The sequence below is a fragment of the Leptidea sinapis genome, chromosome 6 (assembly GCF_905404315.1).
Source record: "Leptidea sinapis chromosome 6, ilLepSina1.1, whole genome shotgun sequence".
NCBI classification, from domain to species: domain Eukaryota; kingdom Metazoa; phylum Arthropoda; class Insecta; order Lepidoptera; family Pieridae; genus Leptidea; species Leptidea sinapis.
This window is the reverse complement of record NC_066270.1, coordinates 7,384,347-7,401,946: the sequence shown is the minus strand read 5'-3', so window position 1 is coordinate 7,401,946 and position 17,600 is coordinate 7,384,347. Positions and strand designations below refer to the sequence as shown.

Genomic DNA, 17,600 nt, shown 5'->3' with positions numbered 1-17,600 from the left:
TCTTATTTTCTTATTAGAACTGAACTTAGTACACACGCACTCTGCTGGTGCATTTTAAAACTAATTCATGTTCCAATTAAGGATCAGCACAGTCCGGCATTGTGTCGCATTATGCTCTGTAATTGGAAAACTACCAGAATCGTCATCATTATTTCAACCGGAAGACGTCCACTGCTGGACAAAGGCCTCCACGAAAGATCTTCACGACAATCGGTCCTGCTCTGCCCTCATCCAGCCTCTTCCGGCGATCTTGACCAGGACTCTTAGAATGATGTAGCGTTATTATTCTATGCAATTGACTAAACTTGAAGTAAACTAAAGGGAACAAATAGTATTATCTCAAACTGCAGTCGTCACTCGTCAGAGGGAAGTTACGCGCTCGCCGCGGCGCTCACAATCATATTCAGTAACCGAGCCATAATTCATAAAAAAATATCTTCACATAATAATTATTGTCTTGTGTTTATTGATAATACTACTATAAACTTTCTATATGATGTTTCGGTAATTATGAAAGAAAATATGGAATTATTGGAAGAAGAACAATGTTTACAACAGTGTGAAAATTATATTCAAAGTCATAATGTTCAGTTAATATTAAAAGACTGTATTGTACAACTTTGTTTAAATAAGCCTGAGAACCCTGTGACTTTTCTCCGTCAGTATTTTCAAAAACTCGAAAGAGTAAGTTATATCACAAGCCTCTCAATATTTAAGACAGAAAACCTCCATTAAATATGTTTTATAATATAATATCATAAATTAGGTTAATAAATGTTTGTCTACAATCGATCCTTCAGTTGACAGCTACGTATTTATAAATAGATATGTAAGATTCCTTTCGCTTTATTTAGATCATCAGTTTATGTATTTCGTTAAAACTAATTTTAATAACTACGTAGTGTGTCACATATGCGGAGGAGGCGATTCAGTTTTATGTATAAGTGCCGCGCGACTTTCTGTGAAGTACATGTCAAATATAATTGCATCATAAGTCTTTTAAATATTAATATTTAGCTATGGTAAGACTACATATTTCTTACAATCAATGCATTAACATATCACATAAAAATGTGTTTCCATGCTGAGATATATATAATAACTTCTCTATAATATTTGTTTCTAGAGTTTCACATTTGCTTATTCCAGCATTTGAAAGGTTTAACATCAAACTTATATTCATGAAATATGTTAACAAATTAATTTAATTTATAACTTTTAAGATAATAATTGACCTACAGCCCCGATGAGAAAGCTCATAGTCCCTCAGAGGGCAATGCAAATTGCTATGCTCTGAGCTTTCCTGCAAGATAAAATCAAAAAGTGGAGATCTCTAAGGCAAACCGTAGTAAACAACATAGCCAAACTGTTTGCATAACTGAAGTGGCAATAGGCAGGGTACAGAAAAGTCCTTGAATGGCAAGCAAATACCAGAAGATGGGGTGTTTGTAGGGATTTTTATGAGGGCAGTGCAGGACCGATTATCATGATATTTTGGGGGAGGTCTTGGTCCAGCAGTGGACATGTTCTGGCTGTGATGATGATGATAAGAGGATAATAATTTGACTTCTACAACTACTTTTAATATTAAGATATATCTGTAATATGACAATATACACATTTAATGAGTTTTCCATATCAATAATACTTATGAATACAGGAACAAGTAAAAGCTGCTGCTGCAGCTGCTGCCACTTCAGAAGGTGAAGCTGATGGAGAATTGTCTCCACTTCCAGTTCTAGGAGGGCAGTTGCCACGTAGACGTGGAGGAATAAGTGCTGAGCCAGTTACAGAAGAAGATGCAACTAGTTATGTTAAAAAGGTAAAGTTTTATCTGGGCTGTAATAGTAAGAAAACATACTGCATAAAATTTTCTGTACCTTTTACTGGAATAGGCGTTACTTTGCGGAAATCCATATTCATCCAAATGTTTTTTTAGAGTTAATTCCACCAATATTTGTCTTTAAACAAGAGTCTTGTGCCAGAGTTTGGTGAGTCAACATCTTCTCCTCTAATATTTTCAATAAAAAGTGAATCAAATTACTTGCAATCTCACAAGATATAAAAGCTATATTCAGTTCTCAGTGTAAAAGGTAGATAATATTACACAAATTATCGCAGCCACCTGCCGTCAAAACAGTTTAAACATAGCAAGTATAGGGTTTGCAGGCGATTCTAAGTGTATTTATATTAATGAGCACATCACTATTAATAACAAATATCTTCTGAAAGCAACAACGAACAATGCAAGTGTAACATCTTTTCAAAAAATAACATATTATTAAAAATATGTTTTTTTTATGAATTGTTTATGACAATAAGAGACGAGATGAGCAGGACGTTCAGCTGATGGTAATTGATACGCCCTACCCATTACACTGCAGTGCCTTTCAGGATTCTTGAAAAACCCAAACATTCTGAGCGGCACTACAATTGTGCTCATCACCTTGAGACATAAGATGTTAAGTCCCATTTGCCCACTAATTTCACTAGCTACGGTGCCCTTAAGACCGAAACACAGTAATGTTTACACATTACTGCATCACTGCAGAAATAGGTACCATTGTGGTAACCATAATCTAGCCGGCTTCCTGTGCAAAGGAGCCTCCCACTGGTATATAACATTGTATAATAACCAAAAGAAAAGAAACAAAATTACATATATTATGCTTTACATATTCATAAAGCAAACTTTATCTGTGGTGCTTTAGACAACCAGGCCAAACAGAATTGAAAGCAATCATAGAATTTAATGATTCAACTTTACTTAGATGATGTAAAAATTGGAAGTGGTATAATTAACTTATCACTTTAATAATATGTACTCACACAGAATAAGGAGTAAGTATGGTCACTGGATTACATAGGACCTATTTATGCTTCGTTCTCTATAGAGTTTCTTCTTCGTCGTAACACTCTTGACAGAGTGGTCGTGGTCATCACGAAGTGGAATCTTTTGGGGCAGATGTGATGCGCCCCACGAGACTTCGCCACTTTTCCCTGCTAGCCGACAGTCTTGTGCACTCATTCAATGGACCGCCCACAGCGGACTTAATTTGGTAGGTCCAACGCATGGGTGACCGTCCCCGCCCTCTGGTACCCTCCACTTTGCCCTGAACGACAAGGCGCTCAATGCATTCAGCCTCGTGCCGGGACCCGTGTCCGAAGAACTTAAGAATGCGACTCTGTATTAACACCGAAAGGCGTTGTTTTATGCCAAGTTCTTGGAGAATGTAGACGTTGGTGCGAAACTCGATCCATGAAACTCCTAGCATTCTCCTCCAGCACCACATCTCCAGAGCATTAGTTTTCTTTTTCTCGGCTTGTCGCAACGTCCACGTCTCTGCAGCATACAAAAAAATGGGAAAAACAAGTGTGGACGAGCCGGATTTTCGTGGCTTTTGTAATGTTTCTGTTCTTCCATATTTTTTTCAATCTGTCCATCGCAGCTCATGATATATAGAGTTAGGTTTATAAAATTAAACTGAAATAAATTTCTAGGTTGTGCCAAAGGACTACAAAACTATGGGTGCATTATCAAGGGCAATTGCATCAAATGTATTGTTTACACACTTGGATGAATCAGAGAGGGCGGATATGTTTGATGCCATGTTCCCAGTGCAGTGCCTAGTTGGAGAGAAGGTGATTCAGCAGGGTGACGAAGGCGACAACTTTTATATCATAGACTCAGGAGAAGTTGAGGTAATGAGGTTTTAACCATAAAATTCCTCTCTTCGCTATTAAACTATATACCATATTAAATAAAGTTTATCCGTTTTTTGTATTGTAAATTCAAATAATTTTAAAATCCCCTTTAGTTTAGTGATGCTTTAGTGTATAATTTATTTGTTTTTTTGATGTGATAAATTTTTATGTTTGTGTAATGTGAAATAAATATCTGTATATGTCTGTTATGGCCACGACTGGCTATATATTGCTTATTAGGACCCATGTGGTACAAATTACAAACCTATACAGATCATTGATGCACCTAAAGACTTTAGTAAATACATTACGATACTCGCAAAAGACGATGCTACTGTCGCATGTCAATAGAATACTCGAACATTGTACGAGGTGAGCGTATTACGAAAATCAAAGGAAATTTAATCATTTGCCTTTGCAAACACACCGCGTGTATGTATTTATTTATGTCGAATGTCTCCAGTCTTCACTGACGAAGAAGGACTTGCAGTACATAATAATCTCTTCTTATATATAAAGGCAATTTGTTTTTTATTTATATACATGGTTATTTTACGTTTTTTTTTTTGATTAATCAAAATCTGTTGTTCCGGCCGCCATTTTGCCGAGATTTGGAGACGCGATACGCGGGCGATATTCGTCACATGTATCGTAATGTGGGAAGGGCCTTAAGCTAATAGACAACGGTTGGTTGCATCTTATTGAAATTCCGTAGGTTTTAGTGAACGGGGAAGTTGTGACAACGATCGGCGAGGGCGGCAGTTTCGGTGAACTGGCGTTGATTTATGGAACACCCCGAGCAGCCACGGTTCGGGCGCGAACTCCGCTCAAGCTGTGGGGCCTTGACCGCGATTCTTACCGGCGAATTCTCATGGGCTCCACGATACGGAAACGGCGAATGTATGATGAGTTTTTGTCCAGAGTATCTATTCTTGGTAAGTTAAGATGAAACCCTTAAATACACACCTTTTATTTTTATCCAAAATCCTCAATATTATCGATAACATAGAACTACTTTATAAAATATGTTTCACCGTATCTTCGAGATATATATAATATAAAGGTATTTATCATTTAGCACACAGCTTATAAAATCCAATTTAGGACTGAACCCTCGGAGTATATTCAGTGATTTTCTTGCCTCACTTAAAAATAAAAAAATACTACATGTTGTCAGGTGTACAGAAAAGGACGAAGAGTCAATTTTATTCTGAGTTCCCAGGGTAGTTCGGTACGAATTTAAGGTTGAGTCCACATAAACGCTATAATATATATATCCGAAAGTAAGCTATGGAAGGAAAAACAATCATTCCATGGTAATCCGTAATCATTGGTGTTCATGTTCGCTTTTATAGGCGATGCTATACCTCAACTAGTGGGTATCGCTAAGCATATTTATCTACGCTTACATTCTGACCTTCATTATTGAAATACTGGACGGGACCAGCTTGTCCTTAATTAAGGTGCTATTTCTAAGTACAGACATTAATCTTCAAATAACCTTTAACCTGATTCCTGCCGCCGAATTCCACCTTCGCATGACACGCCACAAGTTAGGATATCATCCCCACCATCTGGATGTATGGCGGTCCTCCACAGTGCGCTTTTCAAGGAGCTTTCTTCCACGTACTAAAAAGCTGTGGAATGAGCTTCCTTGTGCGGTGTTTCCGGGACGATACGACATGGGTACCTTCAAAAAAAGCGCGTACACCTTCCTCAAAGGCCGGCAACGCTCCTTTGATTCCTCTGGTGTTGCAAGAGAATGTAGGCGGCGGTGATCACTTAACACCAGGTGACCCGTACGCTCGTTTGTCAGACAGTTTAACAGATATTGTTAAAAAATTTGAAACCGTTTTATACATACATGTAGATAGATTTTGAAGCTACAAAATGATTACCTTATATATATCTTGAGTATAAAACCTTACTTATCATGTGAATTAGATTTAGGTAAGTATCAAAATTACGATGTTTAAATTTAATTTGATACCAGCAGCCGAATTACACCACCGGACATTACTTACGTCAAAATGTTCTGTAGTCACATTTAGTAACTCGGTATCGATGAATCTATCTTGTGTAATGAGTTGTGAGTTACTGAGTAGCGAGTAGTGGCTCAACCGTGGCTCGCGTCGACTGTTGACGTCGACCGGCCCGGGTCGGTATGATTTTGATGCGATGGTGTTTTAAAACTACCCACTAGTATTATAATTTTTATAAAATATTTGTTTTAGAAATTAGAAATGTATATAAGCTATACTTACCTACTTAACCTGTTTAGATTACATTATATTTACTGTACGCTCTAAGATGCAATCAAGCTATGTACACTACTTAATCCTGTTACACATATCCTTAAGTCTTATTTGTAGGTTGCTTATGCTTGCTGTTGGTTATAGTTAACACTCCAGAGCCTTTTTGAACTACCACTTTTCCTTGCAGTTAAACAAGTTTTTTGGCATGGCATGACGCATTTTTTTAGTACAACTCTCAGAAAAGTTATTCTTATAGCTTGTACTTTTTTGTGTAGGTATACTTATTCAGATTAGTAATGAATAACGAGGAATGTAAGCATATAAACTGTTTTTCACCCAAGAATGTTGAAAATATTGGCTTTGTTACATAGATGGCGGCCGGAAGCCGTGAACTCAAATCGCTCAAGGTCGCTGGAATTTAATGTCGCCTTAAGTGGAAATTCCTTTATGAACAATAAAATATGTCTTAAACCAAAACAAAAAAATGCGCGAAGTTTCTTGATTCGCACAGCCACTTTATGGATTCGATTACCGGCTGAGCTTTTCCCGAACCGATACGACTCAGGAACCGACAAGCTTAAAGCATACTCCCACCTTTAAGGCCAGCAACGCATTTCTTGACCCCTGGTTTTGCGGTTGCCTCATCACTACCCAAAGAGTATAATAATATATAGGGAAAAGAGAGCCCTCTCTACGCATTATGAGCTGTCTATTTGAAAACTAGCGCCATCTGGAGATTGGCCCCGAAAATATCTATTTATAAACTCGAAATTATAAAATTCATTTTTAATGTTGTGACGCAATAAAATAAATAACTAAACTTTTTAATATAGATATTGCAATTTTTTACCATATTGAAATTGCGCGTAGAGTTAGTTATTTAATTTTGCCACAACATAGAACATAAAGGATAGATTTAGTAGTGTAAATATGCAAAATGGAACACGAGAGCTACATTCATGCGCTAACTCTAGAAGTAGCCACCATTTTATGACCAGTGGGCAGTGACACAATTAAAGAAAAGTTGAAAGGCTTCAAAGCGAGTGTAGCTGACAAAGCTTTCATTTTCGGGCCATCTAACAGATGGCACTACAGTCTTCTGAAAACGTCACTTTAAGGCGTCTGTCCCACCCCTGTCACTACCCATCACGTGGTCTTGCCTGTTTGTCCCCCACCTAGTAGTTATAATATTTATTTATTTTTATTATTGGAGAATCTACAGCTGAACACTTTACAAAAGATACCCGATAAAGTAACAGAAAGCCATTTATAGATTCTCACGGGAACAATGTGAGAGTTATGTACACGGATCAATTACTTATCTAAGTACATATTATTAGCTCGACCACCAAATTGACCAAAGAACTGATTTCCTAACTGACGCTTAATGTAATCAGAGCTGCTACAGAATAAGTCAAGATCGAATTATTTTGATACTTTGTTTTTTTTTTATGAAAATAAGGGACGAGACGAGCAGGACGTACAGGTGATGGTAATGGATACGTCCTACCCATTAGAATGCAGTGCCGCTCAGGATTCTTGAAAAACCCCAAAAATTCTGAGCGGCACTACAAGTGCGCTAGTCATTTTGAGACATAAGATGTTAGGTCTCATTTGCCCAGTAATTTCACTAGCTACGGCGCCCTTCAGACCGAAACACAGTAATGCTAACACATAATCTAGCCGGCATCCTGTGCAAAGGAACCTCCCACTGGTTATTAAAGGTTGTTACTGGTTAACTGGTTGTTAAATTTATTGCTGAATTTTGAAGATAGTTAGTGCTGACAGGGGATATAAAAATAGGAGCATATTTAAGAGTTAAAATTGAATATTATATCTTATCTTAATATATGTATATAAATTACGTGACACGTTATTTGTCCGCGATGGACTCCTAAACTAATGAACGGATTTTAATGGGGATTACTTCATGGAGTGCAGTTTGGTCCAACTTGAGAGATAGGATACTTTTTATTTCGATTTGGGACCCATAATTATTTTTATTTCCAATTTTATTTTGTATTGACATATTTTCTATGAGAGAATTTAGTGACGCACGGTTTGACAGTGCTGCTGTGAAACAATTTCATTATAGTTAACAACAGGGAGCATTCTTGATGTTTGAAAATATTATTGGCAAATTCCTATAAAACAGTTCTTTTTTTTATTATCTACAGAACAACGTCTGTCGGGTCAGCTAGTATATTATATTTCAGAAAGCCTGGAGAAATGGGAGCGTTTGACAGTGGCGGATGCTCTCGAGCCGGCGTCGTTCAATGACGGTGAGATCATCGTGAGGCAGGGCGAACCCGGGAACGACTTCTATATAATTGTTGAAGGTTAATACCATTTATTTATTATATACAGACACTTAATATACTATTTGGTCCCTGCACTAGGCATAGCCTGTCCTGTAGGCAGCCATTTTAAACGCAGACTTATGCCGAAGGCTTATTACAGTGTGGAATTGAATAGTTGTATATAATATTATAGTTGTTTTTTTAATGGATTTTATAATAATAATATTGACACACTTTTTACACAAATTATCTTGCCCCAAGTTAAGCATATACATATAGCCAGTGTTATGGGTTACAAGACAATGATATATTTAATACAATATACTTACTTAAACATACATAAATACATTTAAACATCCATATTCATTATATAAATGCTTGCACCTACCGGGATTCGAACCCGGGACCTCTAGCTTAGTAGGTAGGATCGCTAACCACTCGGCTATACAGGTATTTTATGGTTCAGCCTTGTATTTTTTTACTGGATTGCATTATTATTATAATATATTTAAACTTTTGTGTAAATAATCTGTAGGTAATACATACTGTATTTGAATTGTATTGTTGGTGACTGACGTTGACGAGCAATCTTTTGATTGTATGCCAATTTTTATTTTAATATTTTATGAAAATAGGGACAAGACGAGCAGGACATTCAGCTAATGGTAATTGATAAGCCCTACCCAGACCTACAGATTAAACTTAAAAATTCAGAGCGGCACTACAATTGCGCTCATCACCTTGAGAGATAAGATGTTAAGTGTCATTTGCCCAGTAATTTCACTAGCTACGGCGCCCTTCTAACTGCCTTAACACTTTACAGCTTCACGGCAGAAATAGGCGCCGTTGTGGTACCCATAATCTAGCCGGCATCCCGTGGAGAAGAGCCTGTATTAAAGACACAAGTAAATATGGCCACGTTATGTGTTAGGTACAGCGGTAGTGCTGCAACAGCGCGCGGGCCCGGGGGCGGGGTCGAGTGGGGGTGAGGCGGTGGAAGTGGGGCGACTCGGCCCCTCCGACTACTTCGGTGAGATAGCCCTCCTCTTGGACCGACCTCGGGCAGCCACAGTGCGAGCTGCAGGCCCGCTCAAGTGCGTCAAACTGGACCGCGCGAGGTACGACCACAGCATTTCATTATATTTTAATAGTTATTTATGCAAATGTTGTGTAATATGGGGTATTAAAACACGAATGTGGGTTTATCACACGAGGCGAAGCAGAGTGTGATAAGTAACTAGCGCTATCTAACGTTAACCAGTAAAAGATCCACTCAAAGATCAAAGACAACATGAAACCACCTACTCAATACTAGATGGCGTTGAAGGAACGACTGTGGAACTATATAGAAGTATAATCTTGAAACCGGGTACACGCACGAACTTTCTAGAATCATTGAAGGCGGTCGATCACATTCGCGCTCAGCGTAGCTAAAAAGCCGTAGGGGCGCAAGCCAGTTCAGTTCAGTTTGAGCTACCTTCGAGGCGACTACGAAGTGAAAACTAGTGATCAAGAGTGATACCAGTGAAACCTACGACTTGGCTACGACCTAGGACATCGTTAGTGCTTAGTGTTTGGACCTAGTGCTTTGTGTTGGACCTAGTGCTAATGAATAAAGTCTTCAAAAGAGTCAGCAGGTCTTTCTCTCCAAATCCTTCGAACTCTAACATGTAACAATAGTATCACATGAGTGTTTTAATACCTAATTATCATGCAATATGCATGCAAGACTTTATCTACAATCGTAATATGAATCCTCTATAAAAGATTCTGAAGCAGTTAGCTTACTGCTAACATTAAAAAAGCGAGTTCTTATAACCATGATATCATGCAAACGAGTATTATTATGAAAACGGATGATGTAATGTTGTACTGAATTTCATTACAACACTCGTTTGGATGATGTAATGGTTATTAGGACATTGGGTGTTTTAATGTTAGCAATAAGCTAACTGTTTTAGAATCTTTAATAGAAGATTTAAAGCATGGGTGAAGATAAAAGTTATTTATTTTATTGGTTCCCATACAACATACATGTATTAATAATTACAAAATAACGCTAGTTTAAGGGTATGTTCCAATATGCACTGCGTCACACTGTACAGTGTGACGTCAATTTAGTATACTGTGAAGCCGTTCCTTTATAGCCAGTTATACTGGTTACTATTTAAAACGGAACGCAATCCCGTATACTGTCAGCCGCATTTTTTGACGCAGCATCAAATGAGTGTATTAAAGTTTTCTAGTTCATTAAAAAAACTGTTGTTGGAGTATTGTCAAATGGTATTGTTTATAAAACGTTAGGCACTCGAGTGGTTTTGACTGATCACGTGATCAAAGTACTGCGAGTACCTTACGTCGAAAACGCCAGTGCTCATAGTAGAATATGGCGGCGATTTATGACGTCATATTAGGTACCGCGGCAGTATACTGGCAGTCCATAACGGAACGAATTTTTCTACAGTGATAGCACTGTGCAGTGCTCGCAGTGCATATCGGAACATCCCCTAAGTAAACCATGATTAACATATTCGTCAATTAAACGGAAACTGATGGCGTGTTATTTAACTTTAATAAATGTAGAATTATACAATACAATAAATATTTTTATGTTCCTATCACGACTTGGGCTTGGAAATACATGTAAGCTTGTTAACTAATAAAAAAACATATACATAAATTTAAAACACACAAACTAAAATTATATCCTAAATATTATCTGTCTTATTCATAATTACTTAACGGAGATTTAAAACGTCGCTAATATACGCTTGTTAACAAATGGTATTCATAATCGTATATTAGAGCTAAAACGCTCATTATCTCTTCGATAAAGCTGACGTGACTTATAGTAGCTAGGATCCTTCTGTAAACCTATTTTAAGCTCTCAAACGCAAAATAACATGGCCGACATCGATCAGCTGTCTCGTATTTGACGTTAAATAATGTGATAAATAGCTTCCCGCTCAAAGTTGTTGGATATCCGTCATAGATTGACTACCGACAGACTTCAAAACTTATTTTGACATCGACTTTTGACAACTGACAAACCATTGACATTGAAAAGTTGTCTGTTTCCATTGAAAGTTTCTCATTAAATTAGTTTAAATCTTGTTTTTTTGTGCGAAATGGCAACATTGCGTACTATAGAGACGCATAAGTTATGTTACATTATATAACGAATATGCATAAGGAATGTTATCGATCGTTCGATAGGCTTAAAACACGTTTTAACTAATATAGCTTTATACCTTCGAAAAGCGTTTTATTATGAATAAGGCAGTATAAGTATAACATACAATAAGGCAAAACTAATACAAATTTCAAAAAAAAATAAATATGAAGCACGTAAAGATAAGCTAAGTCTCTAACGGGCGCAGATTGTCTAAAACTAGGCGTCGAAAACTACAAAGACTATTAGATAAAATATCTATACAGTTATTGATATTTGTTAAGTCATTATATGAACAAGATAATCTTTTAACAGGTGCATTATATGATGTCCACAATCGAGAAGTTGGTACAAAGAGAGTCCTTACATTTCTAGTCCTACAAGGATTACAGTATAGAGAAAACATGGAAAAGTTATACGTCAAAGTTAAAGTTCTTTGTTTGCCAGAAACATTCACAAGTAAAGTGGTTACAAATTTAAGAGCACGCACATGTTTCGTCATGACAGACATGCAAATTTTTTTGTGGTTTCAAGATGTTCAGTCTCACTAGATAGACCAATAATTTTACTGGCTTCCTCCAAACCGAACCACAATATCGCTTGTACATTTTATTATTATTATTACATATACAGCTACACGCAGGCGCTGCTGTCGTGCCCACCAGACGGCATCTGAGTAATTTTTGTTTAGCTCAGCGAATGAAGTAATCCTTCTTACGAATGTACATAATTAATCACTTTTTTTTTAATAAATAAACATTATTGTTTTTTTTTTCAGATTCGAACGTGTGCTAGGATTATGCGCCGATATACTTAAACGTAATATAGCTCAATATAATAGTTTTGTCTCACTTTCTGTGTAGTGACATGTTGTACTACGATCCAGTAAGCAAGGTCTTCCTTCAGCAAATGTTTGACTCAACAAGATTTACAATATATTTATTATATAAAATGCCAATGTTCGTACGTATGTCCACGGCTTTCTCTATCATCCGCAACTTCGATCAAATTCCCGTTGGTATGGCAAATATCCCTCGGTCCCCTGGTGTGTCTAATAAGGGAGTTTGGTCGGGATGGGTGGAAGTGGGTGGTTGTGGGTGGCAAAAATGTGAAATTATATAAATCTGTCCTTCTCTAACTAATGTGAACTTCTGAAAATCTCGGGAATGATCTAGAAAGTTCTAAGACTTTCTGGAATGATCTAGAAAGTTCCAAAATGTGTACAATTGATGACATTGCTGCTAAAACGTTCTAGAAAATTCAAAAAATTTCTGTTTTATTGTATTTGTAATAAGATGAATAAAATTTAATTTATTTGATTTTAAAATTTGCCCAACGAAGCGGGCGGGAACGGCTAGTTTGTTTTTATAATTTTCAAACTACACAAATGAAATTGGAAAATAAAATTTATGATCGATGCGGCCTCGAAGCCGCGAGACATTTTATTTTTGCTGTTTAATAAATAACTACTAATATTATAAGTGTGAATGTAAGTTGTTTGTTACGCATTTACACCGGAGCTACTGAACCGATTTTAACCAAATATCATTATTTGGTGCAGCGATAGACTGGAGATTGGGAAAGGACATTTTATACCTGAAAAAATCCATGATTCCCGCGCGGCTTGTGGAAAACTGAAATTCACGTCGATGAGATATAACTATACCAATAGTAGGTTTAGTTTGCCATAGCAATCTTCCTCGAAATAAGATTCATATTATATGTTGGGAACGGGAGTGAAAACGGGAACCGGAACTGGAATAGGACATGGGATTCATATCTTATCGTAAATCTTCAATTCCAAACTTGCTTATTATTTTTAAAAACCCTTTATCTACGCGGACGAAGTCGCTGGTATCAGCTTGTATTATACTAAAATTATTTGTGTGAGTAAATAATGTCCGGTCAAACATTGTGGCGGAGAGAATAGGGGAACATTCATGTACTTAAATAACATTAGGACTTATACAACATTTTATCAATAAGTTATATAAACGGAGAAACGAATTATTTCTATATAATATATTTTGGCAGTTCAGAGAGTTAATGATTGCACGCATTTTGAACCATTCCATTGTGTATGAAAATTATTATCATGTCAAATATTTAATTGAATGTTCCTTATTATCACGCTACTCACGTTTTGTCGGAGCTGGTACTTACAGTTTCGGACTATTCCGTAGTCCTACATCAGGGTGAGTGTAGTGGGTTCGCGACAACTTCCCGTCTCTTACTGCCACTGCGAGGTGTTGCTGTCTAATTTTCGTACATTGCAAATGTGCTCGCATAGAATTTCGTAGACACCAGGGGTCTGCATGATATGAAGGGCAGAGCATGCCCTAAACTCCGACACGTCACATTATATTAGGTTCGATAGAGTGAAATTATTGGCTCGCGATAAAAACTTTGTGTCTCGCAAGCTGCTGGAAGCCATAGAAATCGAACGTCGACCTAATTTTAATAGAGACAAGGGTTGGGCTTAGCCACCTACATGGATACCAGTGTTACAAAACGCATCTCGCACTAAGACCCATAGTGCCAATAATCACGTAGTGGACATTGTGAGTACAGTGCACCCGTGGACACCAATAGTGATACACTGTCAGTGATACCGTGCTCGTCATCACCACCTGCGCCCCTTCAATGTCCAGCCGCGCTCTACGAGCACAAGTCCGCAGTATGAGACGAGACGTTATCGCGAACACACTACACTCACCCTGATGAAGGACCACCGAATGGTCCGAAACTAGTCGGTACCCACACCGATAAAACGTGAGTAAAGCCGTATTAGTAAATAAGTAAATAATGTCTCACGAAAGTTTTAATAATTTAATTGAATGTTCCTCATCAACGATGCGGATGTATGAGTGCTTCCCTAAACATTTTTTAAACTACCCACGAGTGCCACAGTAGGCTTTATTTATTAGGTTACATAATAATATAGAAGAGAGATTTATTTATCCACTTGACTCCTTTTGGATACTCCACTTCCTACCTAACGTTTTGATTAGAATGTGTATTTTCAAGCTTTTGCGATTAAATCATTTCTGTTATATATGAGCTTATGCATACAATTAACAGTTATATTTTATTGAGTTATTTTTTCTTTATTAGTAGTAATAAACGTATCGCTAAACTTTTTGGCACGTGAAGTCTTAATATGATAGAGCAGTATTGTCGATATTGCGCGCTCGCTCACTCATATCAGTCCTACAGAAATGCTGTCGAATGTAGATATAAAAACTGTTTTCATAATAGAAATATTTATGATTTTATGTGCCACACATTTTAGCAGTATGATTATAGTTAGATTCTTTGTTATTAATATTATGTTATAATAATATGAATGTTAAATAATTTTAAATGAAATGTTTAGTTAATTTAAGTATTAAATAGTACATTGTGATACAAGGGTGGAAAGTAGATTATTACCAACGAGCTCTCATTGACAAGCCCCAGCCGAAGGCGAGGGTTTTTAATGTCACTGGTCTATATTAACCTACACACCCGAATATCACTCAACTTTTTTCAAAACAGTTGTGGGAAATAGCGAAAAATAAATCAAAGAATTAAATAGGTATGTTTATTTCAATATACTTTCAGAAAATGGCGCGTTTTTACAACTGGACTTTTTTTTATAACGAAATTAGGTGATGGGATCGTACGCATTACAGCCAATTCTATTTTCGACAAATGTTACTGTGAAAATAATTAAGTTTTAATTGTTATCTGATTACATATAATAAACAAACATTTAAATTAATTTTGAAAATTTAATGCTAAGTCGTACGGTCTCATTCATTTTGCCTCGTAAAAAAACTATCCGATTTTTTTCTCTGTATGAACTTGCTACATTTTTTTTAAATTGACTTATAAATTTAAAAGTTAACTGTAAAAGCAAAGAGAATGTAAATACTACGGAATAAAAGGCGGGGCTGCCAAAGTAAAATGAAATTAACTATGAAACGTGCAGTTCGATTTGACAATAGTAATTACAATATGGCCACGAAGTATAATCCGGTTAAGTTTGAAAGCGAACAGTTGCTAAAAACGTAGTGGATTTCGGTTCTCTGTTTCTTACAAGATTATAGCCGTCATCTGTCAATCACTGCACGTTTCGATACAATCGAGTGATTCGTTTTTTTCTTAGAGAGTTTCGCGAGGCTGTGTAAAAGTTTGACCGAATTTGTCGCCATCATAATTATAGCCTCTGAAAGTTCATGTTTAACAATTAGGTACGCCATCTTTAACGACTGTATTAAAAATAAAATAATGTAATTGTATTATTAGTCTGGTGAGTGTAGATTGTGAGTGTTGCATAATTATTAACTTATTTGGAATCTAAAGCTAGCTGTTAGAAGTTTGTTCCCAAATTACAACTGTATTGCTAGACTGTAGATATATCTCCTCGTTCCCATCCAATCTTTAGACAAGTAAGGGGGAAAGTACGACGTTTTTGTGAGCCGTTGTTACCCCGCGTCAAGTAATTTGTCGCTTCAGGTGTTTCAGCGTGTACCTATTACTACTGCCTTTATAATACGATCGAATGTAAATATAAAGATGAAATAAGAAAATACCAGTGAACTGATGGTATATGAGAGAGGCAGTGGATCGATGCCTTGGAGATGTGGTGCTGGAGGCGTATGTTGAGGATACCTTGGACGGCCAAGCGAACAAATGTGACGATCCTCTCACACCTCAAGATAAAAACCCGTCTGTCCACGATATGCCACCAACGAATTGTTTCGTATTTTGGCCACATAATGCGAAGGGGATGATCGTAGTTGGGAACACAAATGGCAAGCGAGCCCGAGGCCGATCTCCTACCAGATGGACCGACCAAATAAAATTATCCAGGTCCCCGAGTTTAGCTCCGTCGTCAGGGCCGCGATGGAAACAAATAGGTCACTCATAGTCTAGACCACTTGTTGATGACCACGATCCTCGGTCATAAGGGAACGAACTAGAGAGAGAGATGGTATATGATCACCGCGGGTCATACTCTTGTAACACTAGACAAATCACAAGTGTTGCAGACCTCATAAACCGGCGAATAAACGTACATAATTCGAAAAAAAATTACGTGATGAATGTTGTCATCTGTTAAGTAAGCTAGGTCAAAACTAAGTATGCCGTAGCACAAATTAGGAGGTAAAAAATATTGTAGTTGGTAGAGCTTTTTTAGGCCATGATTATAAAGATTTTCAAGAACAGTTTTCAAGAAAAAAATTCGAACCTATTACGGGTAAATCATGTAAATGAAACGCTCTATCAACTACAACATTTTTTACCTCCTAATTTGTGCTACGGGAATCGGGATACTAAGTCCAACCCGAAAGCTAAAATAGTGGGAAACCGCTAGTTTGACTAATTTTGTGAAACATCTACAGTCTGGTCAAAACGAGATTAAGTTCAAACCCAACAACAAGTGTGGGGAAAATTATAAATAAAATCGAAGAAAATATTTTACAAATTTGTACCACCGCATGTAAACTGATTAGGACTCTTTGGAATATATTCCCGAACGGGTCACATTGACAGTATTGTCTTTTGGCAACAAGCGAATTATTATTCAGTTGTATTTGCAAATATATTCAGAGTTTACTTCATGTTTTGTTTCAACCTCATGCTTTTTAAAAGATTTATGAAAAGTCAGCAATAAATATCACAATCGAATTTCTTTTATTATCGTTTACCTATGTATAAGTTCTTAAGTGTCAGTTAACACTCTGTAAAGAAATGAAAACTTAGATTGTTGGGAGCCATCTTTCAATGTTCTATATCACTGGAGATTCCTCTAGCAATGCAAGGGGCATTGGCGGTCGTGGTCACTTAGCATCAGATGATCCAGGGCTCAGAGCTGTACCAAGTGTGGAATTATAGTCCGACAACTTGGTGCGCGACCGTCCCACGGGGTGACAGACGTAAGGTGGAGGGGACGGGGTACTAAAGATGTTATCTGGTAGAGAGTGGCATCGCGGGGAACGCGTGAGACTGCCGTACGGGGTGATAAAACCCCGCCACCGTCTGTCACCACGTGGGACGGTCGCGCACGTAGTTGTCGGACTATAGGTACTATTTACGACCCGATCTGATAGCGCTGCGGAGAGACGTCGCTTCAATGTGTCTTTTGCCGCACTAAGTGAGTGTTGCTAAGATCTGTTTGAC

General features: G+C 37.3%; 1 protein-coding gene across 2 annotated transcripts; it reads left to right on the top strand.

Moving 5' to 3' along the window:
• The first annotated feature begins 441 nt into the window (after positions 1 to 441).
• LOC126965058 (cAMP-dependent protein kinase type I regulatory subunit) lies at positions 442 to 17,100 on the top strand. Of its 2 annotated transcripts, none has more exons than XM_050808504.1 (7): positions 442 to 684; positions 1,661 to 1,822; positions 3,502 to 3,702; positions 4,421 to 4,640; positions 8,177 to 8,299; positions 9,192 to 9,378; positions 12,211 to 17,100. In XM_050808504.1, exons 1-7 carry the CDS (start codon positions 511 to 513, stop codon positions 12,293 to 12,295), a joined length of 1,152 nt encoding a protein of 383 aa, XP_050664461.1. In that variant the 5' UTR covers positions 442 to 510; the 3' UTR covers positions 12,296 to 17,100. The 2 variants fall into 2 exon arrangements, with proteins under 2 accessions (XP_050664461.1, XP_050664462.1); XM_050808505.1 differs by lacking the exon at positions 442 to 684 and adding an exon at positions 859 to 1,022.
• Positions 17,101 to 17,600: the final 500 nt, after the last annotated feature.

What these genes read in the sequence shown, in the direction of transcription:
- LOC126965058 (XM_050808504.1), top strand. Translation starts at nt 511, where the DNA reads ATGAAAGAAAATATGGAATTATTGGAAGAAGAACAATGTTTACAACAG. An exon ending in TAGACTCAGGAGAAGTTGAG is followed by an intron (nt 3,703 to 4,420) that starts GTAATGAGGTTT and finishes GAAATTCCGTAG; the next exon opens with GTTTTAGTGAACGGGGAAGT. An exon ending in GTCAAACTGGACCGCGCGAG is followed by an intron (nt 9,379 to 12,210) that starts GTACGACCACAG and finishes TTTTTTTTTCAG; the next exon opens with ATTCGAACGTGTGCTAGGAT.